The sequence below is a fragment of the Scomber scombrus genome, chromosome 15 (genome assembly GCF_963691925.1).
Source record: "Scomber scombrus chromosome 15, fScoSco1.1, whole genome shotgun sequence".
Classification (NCBI taxonomy): domain Eukaryota; kingdom Metazoa; phylum Chordata; class Actinopteri; order Scombriformes; family Scombridae; genus Scomber; species Scomber scombrus.
Genome location: NC_084984.1, coordinates 1,434,088 through 1,452,142, shown reverse-complemented (window position 1 = coordinate 1,452,142; position 18,055 = coordinate 1,434,088). Strand labels below are relative to the sequence as shown.

The window sequence follows — 18,055 nt, the reverse complement described above, 5'->3', positions numbered from 1 at the left end:
GAACAGGATGAATGATTACAGAGAGGAAAACCTCTTTACTGTTCATATGGACACCTGACTGCTGGTATAAGACTTGGTTAAACTCTTTTATACTGCAAATACTACATTTGACAGCAGTAAAAACATCCTAAACAACATTCATGTAGCCTGAAATTTTCTTGTGCATTCATCTTTTTTCTATTACCTTTATGTGCATTAACCAGTTTTGAGTTTTTTTCTGTGTGTTGTGTTTACGGACAGTCTGAAAATCCCCACTTCTCCTGCAGTAGCAAGGTGCCACCAGGTGGGGCGCTGTTGCCTGTCCATACCCATAAGCGGGGGAGTGAGAGGTGCATGAAATGGAGAAAAATGGCGGATCATGTGCAGGTAAGCAGAGGTTTCATGTTTTTGTAACCGACTGTTTATCCACGTGTGCGCGGATGAGTCTGAGCCCGGATCCTGCTGCCGGGTCCCGGGCACGGACTCTGCGGGCTGCCGGTGCCTGCAGGGCGGCCTCGGTGCTCCGGCGGCAGGCGGTAAAAAGAGAAGGATGTGTCCGCCTGCCTGTGTTGACTTGTGGCCTGCTGTCATTGCTCAGACTCAAGGCTTGTTGCAGCAGTGTTAGCATGCGTTTAGCTACGAGGTTCATTTGTAGGGTTGTTTAACGCAAATTGAAGCTCCGGAGGCTCCAGGTGCTACAGCGGGGAAACGGCGGTGTCTGTGCCCGAGGAAAGTGCTTCATGTCCGGCGTGACGGGCGAGTTTATCGGCCTGTTTTTATGAAGTAAACAATAAAACAAGCGGACATGTAGCAGTCAGGGTAGCAGGACACACTCGCCCCAGCGCCTGTGAAGCTCACACTATAAATATTAGATGTGGTTAAATATCTAATGTTTAAGCTTTTTTGGGTTAAAACGTGTGAGATATTTTAACGCGTTGAAGCTTTGACGGTGTTAGCATGCTAGGCGGCTAACGTTAGCTCCCGCCCGAGCTCCGGTTTGAAAACATGGTCCGGTTTGTTTATATTATTATCCGGTAAACCTCCTGTTAATGCCGGTGGATGTTAACACCATGTTGGATTTTTGTAATAAAGCATTAAAAGCAATATAAAGCAAACCAGGAGGGATACTGAGCCTCATGTTGTTGATGCTGTTGTTGTAGCCGTTGTTACGGTCTAACTGGTGACCGTGTTATCTAGTGACTCTCTCCTTTAAAGAAAGCCTTTTATTTTACCTTTTTTTGTTTAATCCCTTTTTAAAATACACATTCTCTGTCTGTCTGTTTAATATCTAATCATGTATGTGAGTTAAAGTGTGCTCATTCACATCCAGTAACGTGTATTATGTGATGAGAGTCACCAGATAACACGGTCACCAGTTAAACCGTAACACCGGCGAGCTGTAGCTCTCCAGACCTGCTGTTACGGTTTAACTGGTCACCGTGTTATCTGGTGACTCTCTCCTAAAAAAACAAAAACCTTTGATTTTTAGTTTAATCCCTTTTAAAAACATACTACATAGATTTATTTAATAAATAGAGATGAACAAAATGCAAGACAAACATTATAAAAGATAGATAAGAAGATAAGAACAGATATTCCTTTATTAGACCAACAATGGGAACATTTGCATTATTACAGCAGCAAGTGGACAGTAACATAGAATAGAAAGAACAATAAATAAGTATGAAAAACAATAACAGTAGAAAATTATAATAATTATTATTATGACATTATTTACAGCACAACAGTAATATTGGTATTAAGTGGTAATATACCAGAGGTTATATTGTTATTGCACAGATTAAAATGAAGAACAAAATGTATGTATATTATATGTATATATTGCACAGGAGGGAAAGATCTGCAGGAGGAGAGAGACAGAAAGAGAGAGAGAGAAAAGAAAATCATTAAGATAAGATCAGATATTCCTTTACTAGTCACACAATGAGGAAATGTGCATTATTACAGCAGCAAGTGGACAGTAAAAACAAGAGCATCAATAAGAAAGAATAAAGAACAATAAATAAGTACGAAAAACAATAATAGAAATATATAATAAAAAACAATAATTGTGACATTATTTACAGCACAAGAGTAATATTGGTATTTAGTGGTAAATTGCACATATTAAAGTGAAGGGGGGAAAGTATATCATACACACACACATATACACATATATATATATAGCACAGTTGAATTGAAATTGGTATTATACATGAACTACTACTATTGCACAACATTGGACATGAAAAGTTAACATACTGGAGGCTCTTAGAAAGGTTTCAGTTATAAAAGGAAAAAAATAATCTTAAATGATGGTTTAATTTTCTTTAATCTTCTCGTATTGTGTAGAAATCATTGACAGAGTAGATTAAAAGAGTTTAAATGAGTTTGTGTCACTATTAAACAAAATGACTCATTCTCTTCTTAAAGGATCCTGTCACTAAGTTAGTTTAAACAGACTCACGTGTCTATAATATCTGGAGAATCTAACCATGTGTGTGAGTTAAAGTGTGCTCATTCACATCCAGTAACATGTCTATGATGTGAGTCACCAGATAACACGGTCACCAGTTAAACCGTAACACCGGCCAGCTGTAGCTCCGACCGGCTGCTGCTGTTGGACACATGTTTGGGGATGAAGCTGCAAGATGAAAGAGAAAGAAAGAGGTTCAATGTATGAAGTGAAACTGAAAGATGAATCTATGAGGCGTAATGCTCCTTTGTTAGTCCTGTTTAATATCTTAAACGTGATGTTTTTGGCATTAGTCTTTTATTTTAAGCACAATAACAGCTCAGATTTAAAAAGTGGAGATGGTAAATGAGTTTATGTTCGATATGAGCAGCAGGTAAACGTCCATGCTGGAAACAAGCAGCAGCAGCACAAACCGGTGCAGCGTGGAGGAGCTGCATCACTGACATAAACCCTGGAGCTGGTCCAGAAGTACCAGCACCACGTAAACTATGTGGAAATACTACAGAACCAGTCGTGCATGAAGTATTATGAGTGATGTAGTTAAAGTATAACAGTAAAAGTAGTGGTTTGGTCCCTCTGACTGATATATTATTATATAGAGCCGGGCAATATATCAATATTATATCGATATTGTGATAATGGCATAAGAGTCTTCCTGGTTTTATCTGCTGACCCGAGGCTGGTGAGATGATTAATGGGAAAGAAGAACAAACTAAGTTCTGATACACAAATGTGTTTTCAGTTTTTTGACTTTTTCTCTAATCTTTGATTTTTGCTGAAATATTGGATCATTTGAACATTTATTGAAATGAAAGCATGTGAGAAGTTTAGAGGGAAAAATCAGTATTTGGTGGAGCTGTTAACAACTCATAGACATCTGAGATGTGAGCCGACTACACACCAAGTACCTCAAACTATACTACAGTAAAGTACTAGTACCTCAAACTGTACTACAGTAAAGTACTAGTACCTCTAACTGTACTACAGTAAAGTACAAGTACCTCGAACTGTAGTACAGTAAAGTACAAGTACCTCAAACTGTACTACAGTAAAGTACTAGTACTTCAAACTGTACTACAGTAAAGTACTAGTACTTCAAACTGTACTACAGTAAAGTACAAGTACCTCAAACTGTACTACAGTAAAGTACTAGTACCTCAAACTGTACTACAGTAAAGTACAAGTACCTCAAACTGTACTACAGTAAAGTACAAGTACCTCAAACTGTACTACAGTAAAGTACAAGTACCTCAAACTATACTGCAGTAAAGTACAAATACCTCAAACTGTACTGCAGTAAAGTAGAAGTACCTCAAACTGTACTACAGTAAAGTACATGTACCTCGAACTGTAGTACAGTAAAGTACAAGTACCTCAAACTGTACTACAGTAAAGTACTAGTACCTCTAACTGTACTACAGTAAAGTACAAGTACCTCGAACTGTAGTACAGTAAAGTACAAGTACCTCAAACTGTACTACAGTAAAGTACTAGTACTTCAAACTGTACTACAGTAAAGTACTAGTACTTCAAACTGTACTACAGTAAAGTACAAGTACCTCAAACTGTACTACAGTAAAGTACTAGTACCTCAAACTGTACTACAGTAAAGTACAAGTACCTCAAACTGTACTACAGTAAAGTACAAGTACCTCAAACTGTACTACAGTAAAGTACAAGTACCTCAAACTATACTGCAGTAAAGTACAAATACCTCAAACTGTACTGCAGTAAAGTAGAAGTACCTCAAACTGTACTACAGTAAAGTACAAGTACCTCAAACTATACTACAGTAAAGTACAAGTACCTCAAACTGTACTGCAGTAAAGTACAAGTACCTCAAACTGTACTACAGTAAAGTACAAGTACCTCTAACTGTACTACAGTAAAGTACAAGTACCTCTAACTGTACTACAGAAAGTCTTAAAACAACTGCACGTTTTTTATTTTCAGGAAGCTTAAATTCTTTCAGTGGTCATTTGATTTAATGCTGATGTGTGAGATTAAAGCTTCTTTTACTTTCGTTATTAATCTGCAAACAGTTTTTTTCCTTTACTAATTATTTCACTCAGTGATGTCATAAAATGTCCAAAAAACCCTCAAAAATATTCAATTATTACGTGTTAAAATAATTGCAGCTTTGCATTCAGAGCCCCAGTTTGATGCTTCTGTTAATTAATCACAGCTGCTTTAATTAAGTCTCATTAAATTTTGTGTATTTAACGGTTTAGTTTCACTCTCATATCTGATCCGTAGAGTTTAACCCACCCAAAAGTTTGTTTACTGTAACTACAGCTGAACGTCTGTTGTCTTCACTTGTGAGGATGAAATATTTACGTTAGCATATTTTAACGGAGTTGAACGTCTGTTGTCTCACTTATGCTCGATTAAATATTTACGTTAGCATCATTTAACAAGCTGAACGTCTGTTGTCGTCACTTGTAAGTGAGGATGAAATATTTACGTTAGCATCTTTTTCAGCTGAACGTCGGTTGTTGTCACTTGTGTTTGAGGATGAATTATTTACGTTAGCATTGTTTAACAAGCTGAACGTCTGTTGTCGTCACTTGTGAGGATGGAATATTTACGTTAGCATCTTTTACAGCTCGTCACTTGTAAGTGAGGATGAAATATTTACGTTAGCATTGTTTAACGGAGCTAAACGTCTGTTGAGTCGTTGCTTGTACATGAGGACGAAATGCTGCACGTTCGAAACTCGTTGAAGTTACGTACAAAGTTGTAAAACCTCCGACGTAGCAACAAGTTTAAATACTTCGTGAGCATCGAGTCAGTGAATGTCAGCAGGTTGAGTTAAAAAGGTTAAAGTCATTTTCTAAAGTAACATACGCAACATTTTATGTATATTAGATCCTTTTTCTTGATTTAAGTTTAATATATACGGACATGTTTTTGTCCCAGTGTAGTTTACGGTTTCAGTGCAATGATGTCATTTTATACCATAAAGTTTTTAGTTAACTGTTAAATTATAGAAATGTTTAATGACCTCATCGCAAACAAATCTGCATTTAATGTCCATATTCTGTAAAAGATAATCACGCATCGGTCGAACTCTAATTATGTCATTGTAGTTTTCAAGTTAAAAAAATCCAAATATTCTCTGGTTGCAGTTCCTCAGATGTGATGATTTGCTGCTTTTCTTTTTGTCATGTTAAGACTACGGCTAAATATTATTTTCATCATCAAATAATCTGTTGATTACTTTCTCAGAATATGGTGAAAAATGTTGTTCAGTGTTTCCCAAAGTTCAACATGACGTTACTCAAATGTCTCAAAGATCTTCAGTTTACTGTCTGACTAAAAAAAAAACAGAAACTATTCACATTTAAGAAGCTGCAATCAGAGAAGTATGATTTTTATTTTATTTTTTTCTTTACAAAGAAGTCGAGTTTATAATCCGTGAAATGCAGGAAATTAAAAAAAATATTCACATTTGAGACGCTGCTACCAGATAACTTGATGCCGATCATATCTAAAAAGTTAAGCTTTAAAGTGCTGCTATATATAGGGAGGAGTCCAAAAGAGGCACAACAACAAGTTACTCCCACTGTGGGAAATAAGCAATTCTATCTATTTTATTTCACTTTATAATTTAAATTATTAATCAGTTAATCAAAGGAGGGGATGATTATTAATCCTGAGACACTTAGTCCTCTATCAAGCTTTATAAAACAACTTTATTTATGTATTTGTAAATGTATCCATAAATACCTCGGTCTGATGCAGGTTTATCTGAATGATGATGAAATATTTTTAGTTTGTGGTCGCGGGCGGCGGCGTTAACGTTGGCAGCGTTGGACGCTCGGCTCTTATCTGTGGTCAGCAGGATGTCAGACGTGATGTCATATCTGATGCTGATAACGCCGGCTCACATCACACACGTGTCGTCAATAATCAATTCACCACGAGCCACACGTGAAGACCCTCATCATCATCATCATCTTCCTCAGACCAGGGACCCAGCTGCCTTTTTTTAGGGTTTTTTATCAGAAACATCTCACAGTGACTGAGCATGATTCAGCACTTTCTGCTGCCGGCCGCTCTCTCTTTAAAGGTGTGAGATTAAAAATAAAGTTAAAGTAAACATGTTTTTATTTACATATAAACACGATTTAACCCACCTGAGACATCTGCTGCAAAATGTACATTTTTTATAAATATAATGTGTTGATTTAAGTTATTAAATGATCACGTTTTTAATAAGATGAATGTAAAGAACAAGGGAGAAAAATAAATACATTAAAACAACTTTACAACAAGATGTTTTATATTATTTTGTTACAAACTGTGTTGTAAATTCATTAAATATATAATTTTACAAACATAGAGAACAAAATAAAGGACTAAACCATAAAGCGTGGAGTTGATCTTATCATAATAATAATAATAAAGTTTAAAAAACTGAGGCTGGGAAAATGATGTTTGAATGTTTTATTGTTTCTGTTTAAAATTATGAATTAATTGTCAGTAGTTGTAGTTATCATTGAGTCTATTGATCAGTAGACTAGTGATTTATTGCCATGAGCATCACATCCACCACTGATTATAATGGTTTGTTTGGGTGTGTGTGTGTGTGTGTGTATATATATGTGTGTGTGTCTGTCTCTCTAGGTGTGTGTGGTTATGTGAGGGATGCTGTAGTGTGTTGTGAGGAACACACTGTGCTCCGTCTTCTTGTCTCCTTGTCACGTTTGTTCCTTGTTAGGATCTGCTGCTGACTGATAAGCCCTCCGTGTGTCTCCCCTCTCTCTGTCTCTGGTTATCTAGGGCCTTGCCCAGCTGGAGATCCTGTGTAAGCAGCTGTACGAGACGACCGACACCGCCGTCCGACACCAGGCAGAGAAAGCTCTGGTGGAGTTCACCAACAGCCCCGACTGTCTCAGCAAATGTCAGCTGCTGCTGGAGAGAGGCAGCGTGAGTAGAACCAGTCGCACCGTGTTCGACCCGTAACGTCGCTGCCGGATGTCTGCGACACGGAAACGCTAACGTCACGTGAATTTTAACGTCACGTGAATGTTAACGTCACGGAAACGTTAAAGTCACGTGAATGTTAACGTCACATAAACATTAATCTCATATAAGCATCAACATCAGATAAGCATTAACGTCACGGAAACTTTAACGTCACGGAAACGTTAGTCATGTGAACGTTAAAGTCACGTGAATGTAAACGTTAATGTCACGTAAACATTAAAATCAGATAAACATTAACGTTACGTGAATGTTAACATCACGTAAACGTTAAAGTCACGTGAACGTTAAAGTCACGTGAATGTAAACGTTAATGTCACATAAACATCAACATCAGATAAACATTAACGTTACGTGAATGTTAACATCACGTAAACATCAACATCAGATAAACATTAACGTCACGTAAACGTTAGTCACGTGAATGTTAAAGTCACGTGAATGTTAACGTTAATGTCACGTAAACATTAAAATCACAAACATTAACGTCACGTGAATGTTTACATCATGGAAACATTTACGTGACATTAAAGTTCAAGTGCCGTTTACGTTAAACATTAATGTGTAAACTTTAATGCTTTAATGCGGATCGACAGGAAACAGCGGACCAGATGTGTGCTGATGTTTCTTTTCTCTTCTTCTTCGCAGTCGTCGTACTCTCAGCTGCTTGCGGCCACCTGTTTATCTAAACTGGTTTCTCGAACCAGTAACCCTCTGCCCCTCGAGCAACGCATCGACATCCGTGAGTATCTGTTAAACCAGTTATTGAAGTCCAGTCTTGGCAGGTTGATTCTCTTTTGTTTTGGGAAATACAATCTTATCTGACCGCAGCTTCTTTAAAAAACTAAGGAAAGGTTTCTTATAAATCTGGTGTTGAGTCTTTCAGGTTTGTTTCTCCGCTCTCATGAATCTCATTTTTTTTACCTTACAGGGAACTATGTGCTGAATTATTTGGCGACGCGGCCAAAGTTAGCAGCGTTTGTGACCCAGGCGTTGATCCAGCTGTACGCGAGGATCACCAAACTGGGCTGGTTCGACTGTCAGAAAGATGACTACGTCTTCAGAAACGTCATCGCCGATGTGACGCGCTTCCTACAGGTGCGTGTTTCATCTTTTCGGTATAAAACGGTAAAGGCCTTTGCACGCTGGGGTTTTTTAATCGCATGTTTTTGGAGTTGTTGGTTTGTCATTTCATACAGAGCACGAATATTACGCAGCAGCAAAGCAATGTAGGGTTTTTTGGTTTGTGTTTCTGTTGCAAATTGATGTTTCAGTTCGAGCTGGGCAATATATGGATATTATATCGATATCGTGATATGAGACAAGATATCGTCTTAGATTTAGGATATCGTAATATTGCGATATGTCATCAGAGTCGTCTTTTCCTGGTTTCTAAGGCGGCATTACAGTTTAAGAATATAATTCTGAACTTATTAAACTTCTGTTATTTACCTTTTACCCACTTTGTCATTTTATCCATATTACTGATGATTATTTATCAAACATTTCAAAGTGTAAATATTTTGTTAAAGCATCGACGGTCATCTCTACAATATTGTTGCGATATCGATATCGAGGTGTTTGGTCTAAAATATCGTCATATTTGATTTTGTCCATATCGCTCAGCCCTAGTTTCGGTCCTAAATTCGTGTTTCTGTTGGAAATTCGTGTTTTTGTTGCAAATTCGTGTTTTTGTCATAAATTCGTGTTTTTGTCACACATTTTTGTTTTTGACGCAAATTCGTGTTTTCGTCACAAATTAGTGTTTTTGTCGCAAATTCGTGTTTTTGTCACAAATTAGTGTTTTTGTTACAAATTCGTGTTTTCGTCACAAATTCGTGTTTTCGTCGCAAATTCGTGTTTTCGTCACAAATTCGTATTTTTGTCGCAAATTCGTGTTTTTGTCACAAATTCGTGTTTTTGTTACAAATGTGTTTTTGACGCTAATTCATGTTTTTGTCACAAATTCATGTTCCTCATGCAAATATGTGCTTCTGTTTGAAAGTTGTATCACTGCCGGTTGGAATAGTTTTGATTGTTGAGTATTTCGTATTTTCATGTCATTCATCGCTCCTGTCGGTGTTTAAACGCTTTAACGTCTCTGAGCTCGTTTTTCACCGGGTTTCTTTTTTTTTTACTGTTTTCAGGACAGCGTTGAGCACTGCATCATCGGTGTCACCATCCTGTCCCAGCTGACAAATGAGATCAATCAGGTAGGTTCATCACTTCCTCCTCTGTGTGTGTGTGTGTGTGTGTGTGTCTGAGTGTGAGTGTGTCTGTGTGTGTGTGTGTGTCTGTCTGTCTGTCTGTCTGTGTGTGTTTGTGTGTGTGTGTGTGTATTAAACATGTTTTAAACAAGGCTTTTTTCTCGCTCTCTCTTTAGGCCGACACAACGCATCCTCTGACCAAACATAGGAAGATCGCTTCATCATTCAGAGATTCCTCCCTCTTCGACATTTTCACTCTTTCCTGTAATCTCCTAAAACAGGTAAACCTGTCACTCAGGTGTTAAAACAGGAACATTAATTAATTCTGTGACTCAGCCAATGTTTAAAATAACTGCTAAAAGATGTTAAGATCAGATTTATTAATACAGTTAATACACAGTTTAGTAACTACACAAAAACTAAGTCTGAACTGTGTTTTAAAAAAGGAAAAATAACAGAAAATAAACTATTATTCCAAGTAACTCTATATAAATATATATTCCTTCCCTATATACCTTTCCTCCCTTCCTTCCTCCCTTCCTTCCTTCCTCCCTCCTTTCCTTCCTTCTTCCTCCCTTCCTTCCTGCCTCCTTCCTTCCTTCCTTCCTCCTTTCCTTCCTCCCTCCTTTCCTTCCTTTTTCCTCCCTTCCAGCCTTCCTTCCTCCTTCCCTTCCTTCTTCTTCCTCCTTCCCTTCCTTCCTTCTTCCCTTCCTTCCTTCTTCTTCCTTCCCTTCCTCCCTTCTTTCCTTGACTCGAGGACAACAGGAGGGTTAAGCTGCGGCTAAAATTGATTTAAATATATATAAATATAAAAATAATGATAAAACCTCTCATACTCTCTTTTAAATGTTATTGGTGTGGAGAACATGATGATGATTCTGTCACTGAGCTGCTTTCTGTTCCTGTTTTAAAATAATTTCTCTGCAGATGTTTTATGTTTTTTGTTGTGGATTATAACAGTTTGACACATGTTGGCACAGACGGAGCAAACTAAACGGGATCAGGATTTAATGGGGCTTTAAATAAAAAAGAAGCTTACATTTCATTAGGGCTGGCTTTAGTAAAATACCTTATTACGACTTAAATTGTTTTTATTTGGGTTTATTTGTGGATAACATCGTGTTAAAGAAGATAATCTGTTACCAGACATAAATCCTAAGTTAACTATGCACTGGTTCAGTCTGAGGTGTAAATTTGGACATTTTACTGTAGAAAAATTAAGATATTACATTAACTGTATATTTAACAGTCTCAGGAATATTCAGTGTAATCTTGACAGTCAGAAGTGAAGTTTATATTTATGGTTAGCGGAAAGTAATGATGACAAACTGCTGCTGAATTACATTTAAAAGAGTTTCAACATGAAACTTTATCAGTTAATTGATTGAAATCATAGCAGTAATCAGATTACTCAGAGAATAAGTAACCAGACTTCTCCTCTGCCTCTGAACTTGTTTTTGGAGTGTGTGTGTGTGTGTGTGTGTGTGTGTGTGTGTGTGTGTGTGTGTGTGTGTGTGTGTGTGTGTGTGTGTGTGTAATGTGTCAAAAAGAACTTTAAATATTGATAACAAACAACAAGCTTTAACTGTGCAAACTTGTATTTATTTAACCCTCCTGTTGTCATACGAACGTAGGAAGAAGGAAGGAGGGAGGGAAGAAGGAAAGAAGTAGGGAAGGAAGGAAGGAAAGGAGGTAGGAAATAAGGAAGGAAGGGGGGGGAGAAGGAGGGAGGGAGAAAGGAAGGAAAGAAGGAAGAGGGGAAGGTAGGGGGGAGGAAAGAAAGAGAGAAGGAGGGAGGAAAGAAGGAAGGGAAGAAAAGGGGATGGATGAAGGAAGGGAGGAAGGAAAGAAGGAAGGGAGGAAAGAGAATAGGAGGGAGGAAGGAAAGAAGGAACAGTCAAAACAGACGGGGTCAATTTGACCCGGGAGGACGACATGAAGGTTAAATGATAATCAGGTTTATAGACCCCTAAAAATATAACAGGTGGATTATTTTCTCCCCGTCATAAACAACGCTGAGCATTTCCTTTACATCATGTTAGCAATGAGAGACGTAACGTTAGTTTTCTCTCTGATGTTTAACATACTAGTCTGGTGATTAGCGTCAGGTCCGTCTCCCTCAGTAACCGTCACAGCAGCTTTATGTCCGTGTGAAACCACCATAACTCAACTCTACTCCACATATTTCACACCTGACAACATTATCCTTTACTTTCTGGAAGCTTTTAAACCACGTTGGACTTTAGTGTGTCTTCCAGTCAGCTAGCTAGCAGGCTATCTTACTACCGAGTCACATGGCGCTTTTCCACTATACAGTTCTAGCTCTACTCGGATCGACTCGGTACCAGGAACCTTTTCCATTACTATTCCATTTACATTACTCCGTTCCTCTTCAACGTGAGCGGGGTCGTCATAGCGACACAAACACATAAACAATGGAGGACATGGAGGCGATGGTGTACTTGCTGTAATGCTGTTGTTGGTATTTAAAAATGCCGGGTTTGATTCTTGTGTGGGACGGCTCATGACTCTTCCAGTGACTCTCTGACCAATCAGTGGCCGGCAGTCTGTTGACGTCACATTTAGTATCGGCTCGGCTCGCTTGGAACCTCGGCGGAGCAGATACTAAAAAAGTACCAGGTACCAGGTACTATCCCTGATGGAGACACAGAAATAACTGAGTAGGGTCGAGTATTGCTAGAACTGTGTAGTGGAAAAGCACCAAAAGTAGCTGAGAGCAGCAGTAAAAATTCACTCCGTGTCACAGGCTACTACAAAAACTTAGACATCCCCCTAGTGGCTGAAAGTGAGAATTGCTCTGCAGTAGTTGTCAATGAACCCTTCGTAGTATACTACACAGCTCAACTTTTGATTAAAGTTTTCAATGAAAAAAACGACAACAACAATAATTCTATTATTGGGTTTTAATGACACTTCCCTGCACCAGGCTCCTCTAAACCCTGAGACTGATTACAGAGTTTTCTCTTTTACGTGACGGTGAAGAAATTAATCTTCCTGGAGAAATCCAACAGTAACTTCCTCAGTGAAGTGAATGTAAAGCACTCAGCTCAGCACTGAAACTGCTGTCATTAGCTGACAGGGTTTAAATCCTGCAGCTCTGGTTTCACAAGTTTAAATCGATGATGTGATTATGATTTAATAGTTTAATGAAGGATTCAGATACCTGACTGAAACCGATGTAGAAAAAGACTCTTCACTCTGTTTGAGAACGAGCATGAAGCAGCTTCTCATGTAAAACCATTTTTTCCATGTTTAAATCATTGCAACAAAAATTTTCTTGGCGACAGATATCATCAAAGTTCGCTGTTTTAAAACTTCCACATCTTTCAGCTTCAGCTTTAAATAAAGGTGTAGGACTAGAACACTAAACATTTAAAGTTTTCTGTTACTTCTATATATTTTATGTTCGAATTAAACTAAACTACAGCCTCTTAAAACACTTAAGTTGCTTTTTAAAATCGAAGATATTTCAAATTTCCGCTTTCATCAAATCTTAGTTTTGATATAAAGAACGATCCCTTTGTTCACGATGTGCGATGTCTTTCAGGGTTTCAGGACGGCTGAGCGGATCCTGCCGAATCTCCACTAGAAAACTTGTCTTTGTTCGTAATGTGGCTGAAACCTGCCGACCGTCCTGCAGCAGCGACACCCCGAAAAAACCGACGCCGAGTCTCAACCAGGCAGCTGAAAGAGAAACTAAACCGCTGCCAGTTTAACGAAGCTAAAGAGATGTTGTTGTTCTTTTTGTGTTTGTTTTTTTAGGCTTCGGGGAAGAACCTGAACCTGAACGATGAATCTCAGCACGGTCTACTCATGCAGCTGCTAAAACTCAGCTACAATTGCCTCAACTACGACTTTATAGGAACTTCCACAGACGAGTCGTCGGACGATCTCTGCACCGTACAGATCCCCACGTCCTGGAGATCAGGTAGCTGCACCGAGAACTGGAGATAAAGCAATGAAGAGATGAACCTTTAATTAAATTATCTGAACTGTAGACGATGAAAGGGATTCACATTACAATTAAAGCTCGAAAGAAAGTGTGAAATAAACGATAAGCATTAGATTCATTGTATTAAAACCCATTAAAATACATTTAAGCTGCAGCTAAAATATATTTAAATATACTAAACTATTATTATTCCACATTGTCATTATAACAGTAGAAATATTAATGCTTAACCCTCCTGTTGTCCTCGAGTCAGGGGAGGAAGGAAGGGAGGAAGGAAGGAATGAAGGAGGAAGGGAGGGAGGAAGGGAAGAGGGAAGGTAGGAAAGGAGGAAGGAAGGAATGAAGGGAAGGGAGGGGAGGAAGAAGGAAGGAAAGGAGGGAGGGAGGAAGAAGGATGGAAGGGAGGGAGGGAGGGAGGAAGAAGGAAGGGAGGAAGGGAAGAAGGACAGGAAAGAAAGAAGAGAGGGAAGGAAAGAAGGAACAGTCAGAACAGACGGGGTCAATTTGACCCGGGAGGACGACACGAAGGTTAATGTGCATTTATTCCTTTACAGTTGGCACTAAAAGCATTATATGAATCTTAAATTTGACATTTGCTGACTTGAACTCTGTGACCCCGAAGTCTTTAATAAAAACTTTATTATTATTAAAACTGTATTAACTTTAAACTCTCTTTTTGTCTACCTGCAGCATTTCTTGATTCCTCCACCCTGCAGCTCTTTTTCAATTTATATCATTCCATCCCTCCTTCCCTTTCCCCGTTGGTAAGTGGAAGTAGAAACTGTGCTTCAGTGACGTTGAGTTCAACTGTGGCGCTTCCTGTTTGACACTGATCACATTTTGTTTTTTATTTTAATTGTGCGTGCAGGTGTTGTCATGTCTAGTTCAGATCGCCTCGGTCCGGCGGTCCCTCTTCAACAACGCAGAGCGAGCGAAGTTCCTCTCGCACCTGGTGGACGGAGTGAAGAGGATACTAGCGAACCCTCAGGTTTATTATAACTCTCCTCTTTAAAATCTCGCTGATGCACATTGTTTAGTTTTTGCTTCTTCTTTTAACCCTCCTGTTGTCCTCGAGTCAAGGAAGGAAGGAAGAACGGAGGGAGGGAGGAAGAAGGAAGGAAGGAGGGAGAAAGGAAGGGAGAAAGGAAAAGAAGGAAGGGGGGAAGGTAGGTGGAGGAAAGAAAGAGAGAAGGAGTGAGGCAGGAAAGACGGAAGGAGGGAAGGAAAGAAGGAGGGAGGGAGGAAAGGAAGAAAGGAGAGAGGGAGGAAGGAAAGAAGGAGGGATGGAGGAAGGAAAGGAGGAAAGAGAGAGGAAGGAAAGGGAGGGAGGAAGTACAGACGGAAGGAAGGGAGAAAGGAAAAGAAGGGAGGAAGGTAAGGGGAAGAAAGAGAGAAGGAGGGAGGGAGGAAGGAAAGAAGGAGGGATGGAGGAAGTAAAGAGGAAGGAAAGAAGGAGGGGTGGAAGGTAGTGGGAGGAAAGAAAGCGAGAAGGAGGGAGGGAGGAAAGGAAGAAAGGAGGGAGGAAGGAAGGAAAATGAGGGATGGAGGGAGGAAAGGAGGAAAGAGAGTAAGGAGAGAAGGAGGGAGGGAGGACAGACGCAAGGAAGGAAGGAAAGAAAGAGAGAAGGAGGGAGGAAGGACAGATGGAAGGAAGGAAGGAAGGGAGGAAAGAAGGAACAGTCAAAACAGACGGGGTTAATTTAACCCGGGAGGACGACATGAAGGTTAAAAACCGGTGAAACTTACTTCTTTATTTTGTGCTTTCAGTGTTTGCCGGATCCGAATAACTACCACGAGTTCTGTCGTCTGCTGGCGAGGCTGAAGAGTAACTATCAGCTGGGGGAGCTCGTCAAAGTAGAAAACTACCCTGAAGTCATCCGCCTCATAGCCAACTTCACCGTCACCAGTCTGCAGGTGAGTGGAGAAGTTCATGGAAGGGTTAAACTCAGACTGCACCAAAAAAAAAAAAAAATGATGATGATAAAACACGTCCAGCTGGAAGTGTTACAGTATTATTATGTATTAGAATGAATCTGCAGCGAGGAAACAGTAACTGTCTGTAAAATAGTTTAAACTACAGTTTGGATGCTCTATAAGATATTCAGCCACTTACAATGAGTGTTATTTACATTTTACTATTTTTATAACCTGATTATCTTCCTCCTACTCCTCTTCCTCCTCCTCCTCTTCCTCCTCAGCACTGGGAGTTCGCCCCTAACAGCGTCCACTACCTGCTGAGTCTGTGGCAGCGTCTAGCAGCTTCTGTCCCCTACGTTAAAGCCACCGAGCCTCATCTGCTGGAGACCTACACTCCTGAAGTCACTAAAGCCTACATCACGTCACGGCTGGAGTCGGTCCACGTCATCCTCAGGTAGCATCCTCTTCCTCCTCTTCCTCCTTGTACTGTTACTCTGGTCTTTTTGGTAGAGACCAGGCAGGGAGTTCCGGTCCTCTGAGCGTAGGCCAATGAGGAAGTAACTTAACTGCATTCTATCAAAAGGCCACCAGGGGGCGACCGTTTTGGTGTCAAAAGGACTTCCGTCTCTATACAAGTCAATGGAGAATTCACCAACTTCTCACTTGATTTCTAACCTCAGTAAACGTTTTCAAAATGTGTTTATGGTCTCAATCGCTAGTTTAAAGCCTTCTTCAATGCAGTATGATGTTCATTTGGGACATTTTGGCCTCCCTGATTTTATATGTGACGATAAAGCAGGGTATGCATTAGGGCGTGGCTACGTCGTGATTGACAGGTTGATTGGTTCACAGGTTCAGGAGGGCGCCTCATGCTCCTCCTGATGCCCATATAAGTAGAATCCGTGTTTTTATTTTTCCCAGCATGCACCTAAAATGTTCAAGATGGCGCTGCTCAGATCCGATACTATTGGCCTCTGAGCAGCAGTCCACAAACCAATGGGTGACGTCATGGATGTTACATTTTATATACAGTCTATGGTAGAGAGGCTATTTAATTCAAATAATAGATAATTAAATGCAGCACTCTGCTCCACAGAGACGGGTTAGAAGACCCTCTGGACGACGCCGGGCTCGTCCAGCAGCAGTTGGACCAGCTGTCCACCATCGGGAGGTGTGAGTACGAGAAGACGTGCGCTCTGCTCGTCCAGCTGTTCGACCAGGCGGCTCAAACCTACCAGGAGCTGCTGCAGTCCACCAACTCCAGTGCTGCAGACATCACTGTGCAGGAGGGTCAGTGACACACACACACTGTAACACACACACACACACACACACACACACACACACACACACACACACACACACACACACACTCACACACTCACTGTGCAGGAGGGTCAGTGACACACACACACTGTAACACACACACACACTGTAATACACATCACTGTGCAGGAGGGTCAGTAACACACACACACTGTAACACACACACACACACACACACACACTGTGCAGGAGAGTCAGTGACACACACACACACACTAACTGTGCAGGAGGGTCAGTGACACACACACACACACTGTAACACACACACACACACACTGTGCAGGAGAGTCAGTGACACACACACACACACACACACACACACACTGTAACACATCACTGGTCAGGAGGGTCAGCAACACACACACATATACACACACACTGTAATACACACTGTAACACACACACACACTGTGCAGGAGAGTCAGTGACACACACACAAACAGAGAAATACACACAGTAACACACACAGATATAAGTATTACAATATTGTTATACAGTGATGTAATATAATGTAAAATAAGATATTTTCTTGTATTTTCTCATTTTTTTCCTAATGATCAGATTATTGTTGGGTTTAAACTCTGACCTCGACCCTAATAAACAGTCTTTAATCTCAGTTTCTCTGTAATGACAGAACATGTTATAAATTAATCTCTACTGACTTGTCTTTAAGTTTCAGAGTTTAAATCAACTTGATGAGTAAAATGAGTTTTAACTGGACTCATTGATGTTAGTGTGTGAGGTTGTAACTGTGACTGATGTTTCCTCTCCGCTGCAGGTCGGTTGACATGGCTGGTTTATATAATCGGGGCGGTGATCGGCGGACGGGTGTCGTTTGCCAGCACAGACGAGCAGGACGCCATGGACGGAGAATTAGTCTGTCGGTAAGAAATCAGGAGGTGGTGATGATGTTTTCAGGAGCCAGCGAAGGAAGGAAGGAAGGGAGGGAGGAAGGAAGGAAGGAAGAAAAAGAGGGAAGAAGGAAGGGAGAAAGGAGGGAGGAAAGAAAGAAGGAAAGAAAGAGGGAGGGAGGAAGTACAGACGGAAGGTGGGGGGGGAAATAAAGAGAGAAGGAGGGAGCGAGCAGGACGCCATGGACGGAAAATTAGTCTGTCGGTAAGAAATCAGCAGGTGGTGATGATGTTTTCAGGAACCAGCGAAGGAAATGACATCAAAACTCCGTCAAAT

General features: G+C 40.1%; 1 protein-coding gene across 3 annotated transcripts in view; it reads left to right on the top strand.

The window, feature by feature from the left end:
- Positions 1-333: 333 nt before the first annotated feature.
- Positions 334-18,055, top strand: part of xpo7 (exportin 7) — a 54,776-nt gene continuing 37,054 nt past the window's right edge. For 2 of the 3 annotated variants that reach the window (XM_062434313.1, XM_062434311.1), the window contains exons 1-13: positions 342-366; positions 7,241-7,387; positions 8,093-8,186; positions 8,376-8,542; positions 9,592-9,657; positions 9,828-9,932; positions 13,435-13,600; positions 14,315-14,388; positions 14,493-14,612; positions 15,392-15,538; positions 15,823-15,995; positions 16,638-16,831; positions 17,646-17,751. In XM_062434313.1, the coding sequence (XP_062290297.1) occupies positions 349-366; positions 7,241-7,387; positions 8,093-8,186; positions 8,376-8,542; positions 9,592-9,657; positions 9,828-9,932; positions 13,435-13,600; positions 14,315-14,388; positions 14,493-14,612; positions 15,392-15,538; positions 15,823-15,995; positions 16,638-16,831; positions 17,646-17,751 (1,577 nt within the window). In that variant the 5' untranslated portion in view covers positions 342-348. Of the gene's footprint in view, positions 367-7,240; positions 7,388-8,092; positions 8,187-8,375; positions 8,543-9,591; positions 9,658-9,827; positions 9,933-13,434; positions 13,601-14,314; positions 14,389-14,492; positions 14,613-15,391; positions 15,539-15,822; positions 15,996-16,637; positions 16,832-17,645; positions 17,752-18,055 lie in introns of all 3 variants that reach the window. The other variant, XM_062434312.1, reaches the window with a different exon arrangement.